Genomic DNA, 16,942 nt, shown 5'->3' with positions numbered 1-16,942 from the left:
AGGGCAGGGCTTGGGCCTCCATCACCGCTGTGTCCCCAGACAGCCCAGCACGGGGCCTGCCGGGGAAGAGTGAGAGGTAAATGTCAGGGGAACACATGCGTAATTCAGGAACCTGCAGAGGAGGAGACCCGGGAGCAGACAGTCGGGAGGCTGAAGGCCGGGAGCGGGTAGACAGAGGGGGCAGACGAGAGGCCTGGGGGCGGGGGGGGGGAGACTGGGGGGCACTACTTAGCGATTCTGCAAGTTGGCAGTGAAACAATCCTGAGTGCTGATCACAGGGCTGACCCCGACTTGGTCCCTGCTGGGCCCCAGCACGTGGGTTAGTCCAAAGTCTGTCAGGTGAGGGGGCGGCTGCTCCTCCAGCTACTGCCCAGGGGGTGGTGGGGTGACCTGCCCGGCGGCCTCTCACCCAGCGTGGGGGAAGGAACCTCACCTCATGGTAGGGGTAGTCCTGGGGGTCGGGGGCCCCCTCTCCAGGCTCAGGTGGCTGTGGACAGGACTGTGCGCTGGCGGGATGTCCGGGCTCAGAGCTGGGTCGTTGAGAGAGAAGAGCGAGACGGCTCTTTGCACTGCCGGGCAGAGGGGGGCGGTGGTCGGCAGGGCTCCCGGCTCCTCCTCACCCCACCCCCTCCCCCAGTGACCAAGCCCTCCCTGGAAACTCCAGGACACTGCCAATCACACCCCGGTGAGATCACGCAGGCACGTAGGATGGATTCTTGCCAAAATACCAAACCAAATCAGGACACAAACAACAATAACCTGTCCTGATTCTGAGCAAGCCTCCAGACCCGATGACCAGCTTATACAAAATACAAGGGACAGAGAAAGAAATTAAGTTGCGGTGTGGGGAAGTGACCACCCCAACTGGGCAGAAGTGACCTGGCACCGTCAGTAAATAAACGGTAGGGGGAAAAGTGGCCAGAAGTGGATGGGGCTGACGCCGGGTGACGAGGATGTGGGGATTCATCATCCTAGTTCTGAGAATGTAAAACTTCAAAAGCAAAAAGGAAAGCGAAACAGAGAATATCAGGTATACGGAAGAGAGGAAAAATATCTCAGGGGGCTGCCTGTTAAAGTAAAGCTTCCCGGGTCCCACCCCAGACACGTGACTGGCTCTGGGGGAGGGGCCCGAGCACCTGCATTTTCAGATGGGACCATTAGGTGATCCTTCTATAATGGCAAGAACTGGTGACAGTCCTGATGCATCCAAAAAGCAGCTGGCTGAGTGAACCCTAGGACAGCCAGACAACGGAATGTGCAGGGAGTGAACCACCAGAGTTGGGGCTGCGTGTCGCCCCGTGGGGAGAGGGCACCGCTACCTGGCAAAGGCGGGCTCCTTTACATCTCTGTGCTCAAAGAACAGCACAGTGAAAACCCAAATACCCTTCCCCAAGACCCACCCACTGTTAACGGTTTGCCACACTTACTTTCTGCGTGTGTGTGTGTATATATATATATATTTTTTGCGGTACGCGGGCCTCTCACTGTTGTGGCCTCTCCCGTTGCGGAGCACAGGCTCCGGACGCGCAGGCTCAGCAGCCGTGGCTCACGGGCCCAGCCGCTCCGCGGCATGTGGGATCTTCCCGGACCGGGGCACGAACCTGTGTCCCCTGCATCGGCAGGCGGACTCTCAACCACTGCGCCACCAGGGAAGCCCTGTGTGTGTGTGTATTTTATTCCCTAACCATTTGAGAGTAAATTGCCGACATCCTGGTACTTCATCTCTGTGTACTTCACTACCCATCTCCAAAAAGTAAAGACATGCTCCTATATAATCATGAAACAACATCGTACTCAGGAAATTTAACATTTATATGGTATTACTGTCTAATAGATAGTCATCTTGAAATTTCTCCAATTCTCTAAATAACATCCTTTATAGCTGTGGTTTTCTGTCTTGGATACAGCATTTCTTCTCTTCGAAAATACTTTTCTATAAACAGTTTCAAACAGGCCCCAAAGCAGAGAAAAGAGCATCATGGGTCCTCATGAACCCATCGCCAGTTTCAACACTTTTCAACATACTCTGGTTCCCTCCCCTGCACTCTCTTTGGTTTTTTTAATTCCCCTGATCACTCTTCTCCTTTACATTTTAAAAACAGCTTATTGTGGTTTAACCAACATACAACCAACTGCGCACGCTGGAAAGTGTACAATCTGGCCCGGTGACGGTGGCAGCCGAGCCTCAGTCGCCTCATCTGTAAATGGGATCCTAATACATCCCTCAGACGGAAGCGCAGAAGAGACGATGTTTGTAAAGTGATAACGTGCCGGCTGAGGAGATGCTCCGTCATGTCACTGTGGCTGCAGAGTTACCTCCTGCAGGAAGCGCCCCCCACCCCCGAGCTCATCAGGCCTCCGGACAGCAGCGCTGGGCCACTGCCTGGCAGCCACTCCCCCGTGGTTCGGGAGTGTGAGGCTGGGGTATCCCTGAGGCCGGGCCTTGTATTCTCCGTTGCTCTCCCTCCTGCCATGCCCTCCCCACCCCAGAGGCTTGACTGCCTTCATCCCGTGGCTTGGGAAGAGGCTGCAGGACAGGATGGAAGCAATGAATGGAAGCAAAGAGGGAGGAGCTTCCTCCAGGGCCACCTGTCAGACGCGGGCTGGCTCCCACGTGGAAATAAGAAGGATGTGTATCGTATGGGTCTGGTTTAACAGATCCTGCTCTGTGCCAGGCCCATGCTGGGCACCCAGTGGTGACTGAGACAGCCCCGGGTCTTGCCATCATTAGAAAGCAAGGGCACAGGCAGAGGGGTCAGGGCTATAGGAGCCCAGAGGAGGTGCCTGATCCAGACTAAGGGATATCAGGGAAGGCTTCCTGGAGGAGGGACAGCAAAGCTGTGGCCTAAAAGATGAAAAATGAGCCAGAAGAATATGGTCTTGTCTGTCAGGGTTTCACAGATGAGGGAACTGAGGCTTAGAAAGGTAAAGCCGCTTGCCCAACGTCACACGGGAGAGAAGTGGCAGAGACCGCCAGCTGTTCCTCATGGCTTTTCCTTCCCCTTCTCGGTAATAACACATCACAAATTTCAGCCTCGCACGTGGCCTCACACCGCAGCTTGCCCTGGCCCTGGAACAAGGTGTGGCCGTGACACTCTGACCAATGGGAAGCAAGTGTAGGAGGAGTATAAGGCTTTGGGAAATGTCCTCAGAGCTGGACGTGATGGCCAGAGCTCTAGTGGCCTGTCTGTGAGGGTGAGGCACCCCAGGAATGGCAGAGCCGGCACAGAAGGGGCTTGAGCTGTAATGCGTCTGTGGAAATGCCATGCCAGCCCCAGACTGCCCACCCCAGGAATTTCTGCTGCATAAAATCTCGTTTGTTTAAGTCATTGTTAATTTGGATTTTCTGCCATTTGCAGCCAAAGTATGTCTAAGTACAATTTGGATTATGACAACTCTGCACACTGTAATAATAACAGAAAGTACTGTCTGCTGAGAGCGCGTTCTGTGCCCGACACGTTTTACACACAGACTCCTCCCCGCGGCTCCAGGCAGTGGGTGCAGTCTCATCCCAGTTTTGTAGACGAGGTAACTGGGGGAATCAGACAGATGAAGACATTTGCCCAGGACTGCACAGTGACCAAGGGACAGGGCAGGATGTGAACCCTGCTCCCCCTCATTCTGGAACCCGAGTGTGTCCCCCTTCAAAGCCCCAAGACCCTCCGTGGATCCTTCCAGAAGAGAGAAGGGAGTAGGGATCTGGCGGGCCTGGGTGGAAGGCGCCTACCTTCGTATGCCTTGGCTGCGTTTACGAGGCTGGACCACTCAAGGCCAGCAGCCGTGTCGGGCAGCGGCATCATCCCTGGGTCCAGGCGCCGCAGGGGCCGGTCCCGCCCATCGGCCAGTGAGAGCTCGGAGGCTGAGATGGTGGCTGGGTGGGGACAGCGGAGAGGGGAGATGGGTGAGTGACAACGTGTGAGAAACAAAGAAATTAACACATTATGTTACACTTCATATACAATTATGTAACATTATGTAACTGTTATATCTGTTAACGTATAATTAAATGAGCACGTTATATTTATTAGATGATAAATGCCAGAGAAAACACCCAGCAGGGTAAGGGGGTAGGAGCGTTGGATGTTTACGTAGGTACGATTTTAGGGTGCTGGGGGAGGCCTCGCTGAGAAGATGGTCTTTGCACAAAGCTCTGAAGGAAGGGGGGGGCGGGGCGGGGGCACTTGGGGGAAGAGCATTCTGGGCCGCTGAAAAAGCCCTGAGGCAGGAACATGCCTCGAGGTTTCAGAAACATTGAGGGGGCCCGCGTGGCTGGGACAGAAGGAGAGGCAGAGAGCAGTGGGAGGTGAAGTCACAGGTGACAGTGCTGGACTGTGTGAGGCCCTGTGGGCCATGACGAGAACTTTCTCTCTTCACCTGGGTGACATGGAGCCACAGGTGGGCCCTGAGCAGGGAGGGGTGTGACCTGTCACAGGTGTCCAGAGGGTCCCTCTGGCTTCGTGTGGGGGACAGACGGTAGGCAGGGGGAGCGGGGAGCAGGGAGGCAGTGGGGAGGCCCCTGCGATGGTCCAGGGAGTGAGATGAGGGCGGACAGGACCAGGTGGGGCTGCAGGGACAAGTGGACGGATCCTGGGTCTATTTTATAGGTGGAGTCAATAGTATTTCCTGAGAGCAGATGTGGGCGTGAGACAGAGAAGGGTCCAGGATGACTTCAAGATCTTGGAGCTGGTACCGAGACGGGGAAGGCTGGGGGTGGGATCGAAAGTTAGTTTCTGGGGGCGTGTGAGATGCCTCAGACACCCGTGGGGCGCTGGCCACGTGAGTTTTGGAGTGGAGGAGCGAGTGCCAGGCTGCAGATACAATGTGGGGCGCTTCAGCGTACGGATGACGTTTAGACGTGGCAGGGTCACCGTGGGGAGACCTGGTCGGTTCCGGTATGACCCATTGGGTAGAGAAAGAGTCTCAGGGTGTTGGAAGAGACAGATGGCACAAGCACCGCACCAACAGCTGCATTTGCTGCAGAGACAGAGCGAGTCCCCCGTGCTGGGCTTAGGCCCCCGGCCTCAGCTCACCGAGGCCTCACAGCCCCTAAAGGGAAGGGGAGAGAGGATGACAGTGAAGCATAGAGGTCAGGATGTGACTCAGGCAGGAAGAGCCATGTCCCCAAGGAGCGTGTCCTCTCTGCGGGCACCATGCTGGGTGTTACAGGGATCATCTCACAGTCCCACCTCCAATTAGCCGGGAGGGAGGTGCTGCTATGACCCTGTGAGGCAGAGGGAGCAGCCTACACTCAGAGCGGGAAGCTCCCTTGCATGCAGACTCACGCTCGCCAGTGGTGGCACTTGGGTGTGACACGTGGTGTCTGACACTGACCCTGCTCTAAGCCCAACCCCACACGGCTCTGGTGTTCAGAGGGTCCCTGTTAATATCCTATTTTAACCCTGCTCTCTAGTCCAGAGGCACAAACCTGACTGATAACAGATTAGAATGCTCGCTCCTGGTGACAGCACACTAACAGAAACATACGTAAACAGCTGTTTTTTTTTCAGCGCTTACTGTGCTGTAATATCAGGCATTGAGCTTAGTGTTTTCCATGAAGAACTTGTTGGATTCTCGGATTAACCCAGTGAAGTGGGCACTGTTTTTGCCCACGTTTTCACAGGCACAGATAGGTTCCAGCTGTAACTTCAGGACCTGGGCTACAAACTTGGGCCATCCAGCTCTCAGGACGTGTGGTGCTAGTAAGTGTTGCCCAGTGAATGAAAGCTCAGGGGAATGAATGAGGGCAGGAAGGATGCCGAGCCCTTGACCTCCATGCTCTCCATCTCCAGCCTCCTAGCATCTCACTACTGAGCGGGTGAGGGTTGCGGGAGCAGCTGTCACAGCCAAGCAAGCTATCAGCGGGCGCTGCTGTGAGAGGCTCCTTGGCATGGAGAGCCCTTCATCCGTGAAGCCCAGGCCTTGGCTGACGGCATCTCTTCAGCCCCGACGTGGCTTGGGAAGGGCTCTCGAGCAGGCATGGAGAGGTGGACAGGCCCAGGGCCCCCGGCCACACTGAGGCCAGACGGGACTCTCTGTGGTTCAGGGGGACAGGGGAGTCAGACAGGCAAAGAGAGGTATATGCGTGTGCTTCATGAGACAGAGGGCCCTGGGCTGTGGTCCCCGTAGGGACCCAGACAACCTGGACCCGGCTCTTAGGGAGCCCCCAGTCCAACAGGGGAGACAGACTCATTCCCACACAGTGACAGCCCGGAGTGAGTGGGGCTGTGATGGGAAAACATAAGGCAGAGTGAGCAGGATGGGATGGGAGCAAGCCAGGGGGCTGTGGGGGCCCAGAGGAGGCGTCTGACTCAGCCTGGCAGCCTGGCTGGGGAAGGAGGATTTCCTGGAGGCAGCAGCATCTTTTTTTTTTTTTGATGTAGGCCATTTTTTAAAAAATTAATTAATTAATTTATTTTTGGCTGTGTTGGGTCTTTGTTGCTGCATGTGGGCGTTCTCTAGTTGCGGCGAGCGGGGGCTACTGTTCATTGTGGTGCACGGGCTTCTCACTGCGGTGGCTTCTCTTGTTGCGGAGCACAGGCTCTAGGCACATGGGCTTCAGGAGTTACGGCACGCAGGCTCAGTAGTTGTAGCTCGTGGGCTCTGGAGTGCAGACTCAGTAGTTGTGATGCACAGGCTTAGTTGCTCCACGGCACGTGGGATCTTCCTGGACCAGGGGTTGAACCCGTGTCCCCTGCACTGGCAGGTGGATTCTTAATCACTGCGCTACCAGGGAAGTCTCTGATACAGACCATTTTTAAAGTCTTTGTTGGATTTGTCACAGTATTGCCTCTGTTTTATTTTTTGGTTTTTTTTTGGCCCAAAGGCATGTGGGATCTTAGCTCCCCGACCAGGGATCGAACCCGCACCCCTTGCACTAGAAGGCGAAGTCTTAACCACTGGACTGCCAGGGAAGTCCTGGCAGTGGCATCTTAGGTGAGACTGAAAGGATGAAGCAGAGCTACTCAGGGGCATTCTGTCTGCCCTGTGTGCGTCTGTGACCTTTGTGCACATTACCCCTGCCCTGGCCCCTCTTGCCTTCTCCTCGCGATGTGACAATTGCCTACTATGTGTCGGGTCCTGCCTGCAGCACGGACAGGGCAGTACAGGCAAGATGCAAATGAAGGAGACACAGAGTGAAGCTGCAAGAGGAACTGCCAAGAAGCTCAGCCCCACAAGGGCAGGGCTGCTCTGACGCGCTCCCGCTGTGTGCCTCGTGCCTAGAGCAGAGCTCGGCCCAGAGCAGGTGCTCAAGAAACATCCGTGGAATGAAGGCAACGGAGGGGCAGGCCGGGTGCTCTGGAGTTTAAGACGGGAGGGATGGCGCAGGCTGGAGCTTAAGGGAGGCCTCCAGAGCGATAACTGAGCAAAGCCCTGAAGGAGAAGCAGGAGTTAGTTATCGAGAACAGGGTTAGGGGAAGAGCGTGGCCAGCAGAGAGACCAGCCATGTGGAATGCCCTGAGGCGAGAGAGTGGCGGACAGAAGGATCTAAGGGAGGGTACTGTGAAGTGGAGGGACTGAGGTGGGGCTCCCCCCATGGGGCAAAACACCAGGCAAGGAGCATGGACCCAGATACTAGGTTAATGAGGAGCCATGGAAGAATTTTAAGGGGGGAGATAGAACCCCTCAAAAAAAGTCCCAGAGCCTCCTCCAACCCATCCTCTGCAATGTACAAAAGGGTTCCATCTAGATGCTACAGGGGCACAGGTCCTCAGCTGAAACCCTTGGGGTGGACACATCTCTGAAGTCAAGACTCGTTGGGATTTGATAAAGTATGATGCGCTATGTATACATACACACCCAGAAAGGTCGGCAGTACCCCTATTCAACACACTAGTGCTCCTCAACGAAGCAACAGATCGCTCACACCACGTGGGGTGAAGGAGGACCATAAATGCCTCACATCCGTTCAGGTCGAGCACTGCTGCCCAGCGAGCCTGGCCCAAACTTCTGCTTGGCCTTTCAGTTTCAGAGCCTTTGGGGCTGTGGATAAGGGATTACAGGCTGGGCTGAAGGTACGGCCAACCCCAGCCAGCGCACAGCTTTTTGACGGGGGCCGTGTGCACAGCGCCCCCTTCAGTAATTATTTGCTGATGCTGGTCACACCCCTGTACCCCCTTCCCGTCCAGAGCTGGCAGGCCTGGGGGACGTCACTTACGCAAATAAATATTCACGAGGCGATCTGCTTGGTGCTGGAAGAGGGGTCAGGACCCTAGGGATGAGCTCTCCAGTCTGGAGACACCTAGAGAGACTAACACCCTCTCTCTGGTCTCAGATGACCCCAGTCCTTGGGTGCCCCCATCCCTAGGTGACCCCCGGGAGACCCCTGATGCTTGGCCAACAAGCCCTTGTTCTGTGGGTGACAGCCGGTGCTCCATCATCAGGGCCCCCGAAGCTCCCGTGCACTTCGGTTCCCTCCGTCAGCTGACTGTGACACTGATGACCCCCAGCCTTTGATCTCTAGGCGAGCTGCGTGCTCGTGCCCCCTGCTCCCACCCCCTCACCCTCAACCAGCTCCCGGGTGCCCGGGCTCACATTTCTTCTCCGGGAAGCCGTTGCCGGTGGCAGGGGTGGTGCTGGGGCCGCCGGGCGGGTGGGCGTGCTGGTGCTGGCGGCGGGCGGGCAGCGTGCTGGAGGGGAAGGCGCAGGTGCTGGTGAAGAGCACGTCGCTGGGCAGGCCCGGCTCCAGGCCGGCAGGGTTGGCAAAGCTGGGCTCCCGACGCCCGCTGCACAGGCTCTCGTCCGACAGCGTCCGCTGCAGGCTCTTCTGTGGCGACTGCTGCCAAGACAGGGGTGGGAGGCGGGACGCCCGGCGCGGTCACGGCCAGGCCCAGCCAGGGTCGCCGTCCTCAGGGGCTTCTTCCCGTCCTGGACGTCTGCGGTCTTTACCCAACCACCAACCATTTCTGCTCCCTTTTTGGTCAACGTACTCCGATTTTCTCCTGGGGATCCCTCCTACCCGCTCTGCAGCCCACCTTATTCTGGAGCGCCGACCCCACCCTCCAGCTCCAGGTGAGGTCAGGGAAGGCAGGGGTGACCCGAGCTGGAGCTTGAGAGCCAGTCATTGGTGGGGACCATGCGGGACAGAGTGCTGGCTTCCCCCAGAGCTCAGGCTGGTGGGAGGGAACCCCGGAGAGACTGCCGCCACCCAGGTCCCCACAGGAGAGCTCGCAGCCAACAAGAGGGAGGCAGGGACAAGAGGGAAAAGCAGCAGGGCGTGTGTGAAGGGACTGAGGACGCCTGCCGTTTTGGCCCGCCCACCCCTGGGTCACAAGAGCCTAAATGCCCCCTGGGCCCCGCGCCTGCACTCCTCCTAGTCCTGTGGTCCGGGGGTGGGGGTTGCTTCCAGCCTGGGCTCCACGAGAAGGACGAGAAGGACGTGAGAGCCAGTAAGAGCATCCCGGTCCAGTTGCGTGAGCTACGGCGGAGATAAATCCCCTGCAAGCCTGCCAGGCTGGCTCACGCTGTGATCCTGCCCCTGACCAGCTCGACGTCCTGACTCCTGGCTGCGGAGCCACACACCCAAACAGGCCGGCAGGTGCCGCGGGCACAGGCGGTGGGCAGGCAGAGGCAGTCCTCCTCCCCCCACCAGCCTGTCTGATTGTGTGTGTGTGTAGGGGGGCAGGGGTGGGGCGGCCTCTACGTACTCTGGCGTCTCTCTCCTGCTCGGGTGCCAGGTTGTCCATGATGATGAGTTTCTTCAGGTCGTCCTCGATGGTGGACTTGTAGTTCTTCCGGGGAGAGCGGAGGTCTCGGAGGGAGGCCCTCAACCGCGGCTGCCCAAAGACGTTTTTGGTGTTGCTGTCCACCTGCCTGGAATGAGAGGGTCATGGTCAAGGTCAGAGGGGTCTCGGGAGGCTCAAGCTGCTTCTCAAGGTTGTCCTGACACGGGAAGGCTGGCCGCCGCTGGGCGAGTGACCGCAGCTTCTCCACAACATCTGGTGAAAGTGGGACAGAGGAGAGACTTGGTTTATTCTCTCTACTCGCTCATCCCACAGATGTTGCGTGGGAACCTACCCTGTGCCATGTGTGTTCTTGGCGGGGGGAGGGGGGGATACAGCGGTGAACGTGAAGCGGACTCCAGTCAGAGAGACTGACAACGAATAAATGAACAAAGACAGAGACCCCATAATGTGAGGTAGAGAGAGGTATTCTGAAGAGAAATAAAGCTGGGTAAATGGGTAGGGATCGCTGGGGATGGAGGTTGGCTTTTCTGAGGGGATGACATCGGAGCAGAAACTTGGAGAGGAAGGCAGGAATCCACCTGGTATGTGGAAGAGGACACAGGGCAGAGGGAACAGCAATTGTTGGGCTGTGAGGTGGGAACAGGCTCGGTGAGCTTGCAGAGCGGCGGGGATGAGTTGCTGAGGGGGAGGAGGTGAGGCCTGGGAGGCGCTGGGGCAGATGTGCTGGAACTCATGAGCCACGGAGGGGACTTGGGGTTGCATCTAGGGAGCCTCTGATGTGGTGAGTGCTAGGTCCTGATGTGCATTTTAGAAGGGTCTCAGACAGAAAAGTGACCCTCATGGAAGCAGGGAGACAGTGAGGAAGGGAGGCAGTTGTTCAGGTGGGAGACTGAGGTGGCCTGGACCAGGGGTTCCAACCACAGAAGAGGGATGGAGTCCCACAGAGGGAGAATCCCCCAAAGGGACCAGTCCCTTTGGGCAAGTGCAGGGCCAAAGGCAGCAGACCCCTGGCCTGAGTGTTCCAGGGCCTGGCACCAGATCTCCCTAACTTTGGTTTCCTCATCCACCACGTGGGGTAAGACAGCTCACACGTCACGGGGTGGCTGGGAGGATCTAGACATGAGGTACCTGCACCTGTTCCCGCTGTGGGACCCTGGGCAAGTCACACCACCTCTCTGATCCTTGGTTTGCTCATCTGGAAAACACGCTGACCTCACAGCATTTTGGGGTTTGCTGCAAAGCGCTTGGCCAGCACCTCACAGGACAGACAATGGGGAAATGAGAGCTGCTCTTATAACTGTTTACCCGAGGCTGCCCGGCACCCCGGGCTGCACACAGTCCTCTCCTGCTGCTCCCATCCCCTCCGCTGGCTCCGCAGGCCATCATCCCCGGCTCCCTGGCCCTCCCCTGGCCAAGGCTGGCTCCTGGGGGCTCTGCGTCCTCCACTCCTGGGACCTCCCCTGAGATCTCCTCTTGCCTTCTGATTCCGGCCCAGCCTTTGGGATCAGGTTTTACTTCCCCAGTGAAAACCAGATCCCTCCCCTGAGGTGTTGCCACTCCCCAGGAGAGAGATAACGACAGCTAAGAGGAGCACAGCACCAGGCATGAGCCGCCAGCCTGAGGGCTCCACGTGTGCTAACCTGTGAAATCTGCACAGCAGCCCTCCCTGGGAGCCGCCATTACTAGCATCTCCATTTTACAGGTGGGAAACTGAGGCACAGAGAGAGAAAGTAACTGTCCAAAGTCACACAGCCTATGAATGGAGGAGCCAGGATGCCAGCCAAGGCCACCAGGCCTCCGAGCCCACGGTGTCACGATCACGCTTGGCGGTCACGTTTGTACCATAGAGATGGCATATGAGAGCTGTACAGTATGTGGAATACAATCACATTTGGTTTAATAATAGGTTTTTATATGCTGAAAAAAAATTCTGGAAGAAATTATGAACGATTACCTCTGGGAAGTAGGAGTCTTATTAGGAGGTGGAAAAATGAGATTTTTACTTTTCATCTGATACCAACACCCTTCTGAACTGTCTGAATTTATTTTGCTATAATCATGTGTTATGACAATAATAATATAAAAACTAGACCTGGCACCTAGACGTCATCATGTTGTAACTCAAGAAAGAAAAAGAATCTTTGAACCCAGGAAGAAATGAGATATCTTGGGCTCTTGAGGGGATTGAAGTCTACGTTTTTTCTCATTTTCTCAGCTGCCAGCCTTGGGATTTTAACAAAGGAAGGAAGAAAAGGTAGTAAGTTTTTTCTTGTTAGGTCGTATTCCTTCTCAAATGAGAATTCCAGGTCTAGGGTAATTCTGGCTCTGTCATTATTAGGGAAGTATGCTCTTTGGGCAAAGGAAAAGCATTCTATCCAAAAGAGAGAAATGGAGATACAAAGAGAGAAAGAGACGTATATACCCCAGAGTACACGCTGCTCCCTTGGGAGCTGGAAGGGGATTCACCCCTCCCTCTTCCCTTTTGATTTTGCCATTTCCCAGAATCCTCTGCACAAGGGGAGTACGTGACTCAGCGCAGGGCGTGCCTGAGCCCATCAACCTGGTGAGGGAGCAGGCCGGGCCTCCAGCTCATCCACCGCAATAAACCGGCGCTGTCCCCGAGGCTCCCCTCTGCGAGGGGTGTACAATGACCTGCTGAAAACTTTAACACGTGCACTTTCTCTACCCTGGGAGTTCTACATCTGGGAGTGTGTCCTTTCATGTGCCAGGTGTATGGGGACCCATGTGTGCCTGGTGTGTGGGGACACTTCACGGGGTCCTGTCTCTGGAGCAAACAGAATTGGCCAGCAGGGGAAGGGCGAGGCCCCACAGGGAGGGACAGTGGCATCACTGCTGCTGAAGAGAAGTGGAGTTGGTCCACATGACATGGGAAGAGGTTCGCCCAGATATGTGTCATGGGAATAAAGAAGTGGTATTTATGGTGCGAAATCATTTTTAGAAAACAAAACTCACACACAGCTTAGCTTGGTATACTGAAGTTTACCAAAGTCTCAGCTCCAAAGGTGGATATGTGGGGATTCACTTTCTAAAAATGTTCCTCACCACAGCCCACGAGGTCCGAAACAATCTGTCCTGCCCGGTCTCAGCCCTCATCTCCTCCCACACAGGCTTCCCAAGGTTCCTTAAACATGCCAGGCATGTTCCTGCCTCAGGGCCTTTGCACTGGCTGCTCTGTCTGCCTAGAGCGCCCTCCCCAGCATTCCCCGTGAATGGCAGCTTCTCATCCATCCAGCTTGGCTCAACTGTCACCTTCTCACCTCCCCTGGCCACTTGACCTTCTGGAGCTCCCTCCCAGCCCAGGTGAGTTCCAACACGCAATCCTGTGCTACTTCTTCACTGTATCCATCTCATGATGATTTGTTCTGTGTGCTTGTGTTTGTGGTTCTACTCCTCCCACCTGACTCAGAGCCTTCTGTATTCTATGTCCAGTGTTGGGAACAAGGCCTGCCACATTGCAGGCACTCCAGATTAGTTGTTAAATGTGTATCACATGGAACCAACCTTCCTTCCAACCAACCAGCCAACCTCCCTACCCATCTTCTTCCTTCCTTCTAACCTTCCTTACTCTCTCCTTTCTTTTTCCAACAAGCTTAAATGACTTTTATAAAACAGGAAAAAGTATAGAGATACTTTACTCTCTATACTTTAAAAAGTCAAGCCAAAAGAACATAACTATTCCTTCCCTGCTCTGTTTGGGTTCATTTGCTAAATTGCCTTCCCAGCTCCCAGGACCTCCAGGACTCCTAATTCTACAGCGGAAGGCTGGCTCACTGGAAGAAATCCTGCTAGAACCTTCTCCCCTGACCCTCAACTCCGTACCTATCTATCCACTGCGAGTTCCACATGGCTGACACTGTTAGTGGGCTGTTGGGACATGTCTAAAGAGAAAAAGTATGATGAAATTCAGTTTGGAGAGTCAAACTGATCATTTTTGCCCTTATTCGCTTTCTTCTGAAAGAATGTTCCAATGTATTTTCTTTTTTTAAATTTATTTTTGGCTACGTTGGGTCTTCGTTGCTGCACGCAGGCTTTCTCTAGCTGTGGTGAGTGGGGGCTACTCTTTGTTATGGTGCGTGGGCCCCAGAGCATGCAGGCTTCAGTAGTTGCAGCATGTGGGCTCTAGGGCATGTGGGCTTCAGTAGTTGTGGCGTGTTGGCTCAGCAGTTGTGGTTTGCGGGCTCTAGAGCACAGGCTCAGTAGCTGTGGGGCACGGGCTTAGTTGCTCTGCGGCATGTGGGATCTTCCTAGACCAGGGATCAAACCCGTGTCCCCTGCGTTGGCAGGTGGATTGTTAACCACTGCACCACCGGCGAAGTCCCCCAATGTATTTTCTAAATTGAAAATTTTAAGCAGTAATTTATAATGGCATTAATTCCAGGTTAAAAAAAAAACAAAACACCAAACTGGGCTTGTGCATCTCTGATATTTTCCTTCTTCTCAAGATCTCTGGTCTCCATAAATGCTTAAACCTAATGACCTCTGAGGATAAAATGGACTATTCTCTGACTGCTAAAAAGAATGAGATCAACTTCTATGTACTAATACGGAACTGTCGCTGAGCTAAGAGTAAGTGAAAAAGGCTGGAGCACAGACAGGAGGTGACCACATGGATAAATAAAAAGGGGCGTTAAAGGAAGCACACTCCATCACGTGTGCTCAGGCATGTTCGGAACATTTCTGTAAGGATGCAGAATGAATGAAACAATGGTTGCTTCTGGGGAGGGGAGCTGGATGGCAGGGGGCCAGGGAAGGGAGAGAGACTTGGTTTTCACTGCAAACCCTTTTGTACTAGTTTGGTTTTTATCCTGTGCATGTCTTACCTTCTAAAACACAAATACAAAAAAACATCCAGGAGGAGGTACCCTCTCTCAAGGTTCTGACTGACAGCACTGGACAGAGCCTCTAATTTGCTCACGTTGTCTGAACTTGCATTTGCCACATTGTGGAATTAAACCACTCACATTAGAAAAGAAAAAGGAAGACAAAAACTACAAAGAAGGCTCTGCAGTTAGGACCCGGACAACAGCAACTTCTTTCTCCCGTGACAGAAGGGCCAGGAGTGGAAGGCGACCAATGGCTCCGACTTGTCTGGGCCCGATCCCAGCTGACTTGGAGCTCTGGCCTCCAACTGGAGCGGCTCCCTTGGGGCCGGGTTAATTAAGCTAATTAGCACCACTGTCAGCCAGCCCGAGCTGGGGGTTCTGCCAACCTCGCTGGTGAGGACACTCACCAGGTCTGCATCTCAGGCAGCAGGTGGATTTTCCTGGAAGGATGGCTGGAAGAGGCCGGCGGGAGTGGGGGACAACCCTGCCGTGGGGCGGGGATGCTGCTCCTTCCGTGGCTGCACTGAGCTGGCCCCAGGGCCCCTAAACTCAAGGAAGGAGGGAGCCCGAAAGCCAGGTGTCAACCACTAGATGCCAGTGCCTGTCAGCCCAGCCGAGGCTGACCGGGCACTTCCCTATGCCTCACTGCATCCTCACGCCACCTCTGGGAGGTAGGCACTCCTGTCTTCCCCTTTGAGGCCGGGGGACTGAGGCACAGTGAGTTGAGGACATGCAGAACCCACATCGGCCTGATGCGCTGAGCCGCCCGAGGTTTGCTCATGACGAACACGGTGCTCAGTGTGCCTGGAACATGGTGACGGCGGCTCTGGGGGATGTGGGGCCTCACCCTGGGGCTGGTGCGTCCCACGGGGCTACTCTCCTTTCTCACAGCCATCACCTCCATCACCTCCATCGCTCTACTGCTGGGAGCGCTGATGCTCTGAGAGCACCGTTCTGAAACGGCGACAGCAGAGTCGCATTGTGGGCTTGACTCGGGAGACTGCTCTTGACTGCAGGGGTGGTAACTGCAGCAGCAGCAAAGCTCACCTCCTGAGCGCTCACCCTCTCTCAGGCCCCAGGCTGCCCTTCACACACATTATTTCATCTCATCCCCTCAGTGGCCCTACATGAGGCAGGGCTGCCTTTTTTAAAAAAATTAATTAATTAATTTATTTTTGGCTGCGTTGGGTCTTCGTTGCTGCGCACGGGCTTTCTCTAGTTGTGGCCAGCGGGGGCTACTCTTCGCCGCGGTGTGCGGGTTTCTCATTGCGGTGGCTTCTCTTGTTGCAGAGCACGGGCCCTAGGCACGCAGGCTTCAGGAGTTGTGGCACGCGGGTTCAGTAGTTGTGGCTCACGGGCTCTAGAGCGCAGGCTCAGTAGTTGCGGCGCATGGGCTTAGCTGCTCTGCGGCATGTGGGATCTTCCTGGACCAGAGATCAAACCCGTGTCCCCTGCACTGGCAGGCGGATTCTTAACCACTGCGTCATCAGGGAAGCCCTAGGGCTGCCCTTCTTAAGAATGAGGACGTTCAGGGCCTGGGTCCTCAGGCGTGACCTGGGGGTTGGCCTCCCAACCACCACTCCACCTTAAGGCAGCAAACAGGCTGTTCCCTAGGGCCTGCCCCCTCCTCACTGGGCCTGCCAGCAGGGATGGGGGCCAGCAGGGCAGCAACACGCCAGCCTTTCAGTTGGGCTGAGACCAGCCTGGCGGGGAGAAGGTGCCCAGGACGGCTGAGGACGCAGGGCCAGTGGTTCTGCCTCCTGCTCTGCAGGCTCCAGCCCGGCAACCCCTCGGCCTAGTCGTCCCTCACCGCTAAGCCCTGTGCAGCTCAGCCTCGGTGCTGGGGTCCTCACATGGATTAACTCAGGAAATCCTCACAACTGGGAGGTAGGGAGGACCGTCAGGCCACTTTAAAGAGAGGGGAACTGAGGGGTCTAGGAGCGGGTAGGCAGCCGAGTCCCACCCCAACCCCCATGCTGTTCTGCTCCTCCCCTGGTTGGGAGAAGGCAGTCCAGTAACTTCAGTGTCTTGGGACAAAGCAGTCAAAACGGGGCTGTCCAGCCATCTCCCGAGGGAGAGCTGCTGGCCCGTCCCCCAGAGTTGACCAGGGCCTGCAGCAGAGGGGCCGAGGTGAGGGACCTTCCGTGGCAGGTGCTCTCGGTCCCCTCAGTGTCCCCTCTGTCCTTCACCAGCTCGTTCTGTCTTTTGTTTAACAGACCACGTGCCCAAATCCAAGAAGTCAGTCCTCAGAAAATGCACGTCACTGCCTTGGATGCGAGCGAGTCTTCCCTGAGTCTCTCCTAGGACGAGATGCTCTGGTAGTTGTCTTTCTGGGCGTGAACCCTGGTTCTGCCGCCTGCGGCTAGGTGCCCTGGGCTACGCACTTCTGGCTGTGCCTCGGCCTCTTCCTCTGGA

At 55.6% G+C, this 16,942-nt stretch overlaps 1 protein-coding gene across 1 annotated transcript in view; it reads right to left on the bottom strand.

Annotated features, from left to right (window-relative positions):
- SIPA1L3 (signal induced proliferation associated 1 like 3) overlaps nt 1-16,942 on the bottom strand; it is a 235,551-nt gene that overhangs the window by 2,926 nt on the left and 215,683 nt on the right. Inside the window, exons 17-20 of the mRNA XM_082862975.1 lie at nt 9,645-9,810; nt 8,533-8,773; nt 3,728-3,871; nt 434-569 (exon numbers count right to left, since the gene is read on the bottom strand). Of these exons, the coding sequence (XP_082719101.1) occupies nt 434-569; nt 3,728-3,871; nt 8,533-8,773; nt 9,645-9,810 (687 nt within the window). The remainder of the gene's footprint in view (nt 1-433; nt 570-3,727; nt 3,872-8,532; nt 8,774-9,644; nt 9,811-16,942) is intronic.

The sequence above is a fragment of the Leucopleurus acutus genome, assembly GCF_964270905.1.
Source record: "Leucopleurus acutus genome assembly, chromosome: 20".
NCBI classification, from domain to species: Eukaryota; Metazoa; Chordata; class Mammalia; order Artiodactyla; family Delphinidae; genus Leucopleurus; species Leucopleurus acutus.
The sequence above is the reverse complement of the archived record's forward strand: the minus strand, read 5'-3'. Positions and strand labels throughout refer to the sequence as shown.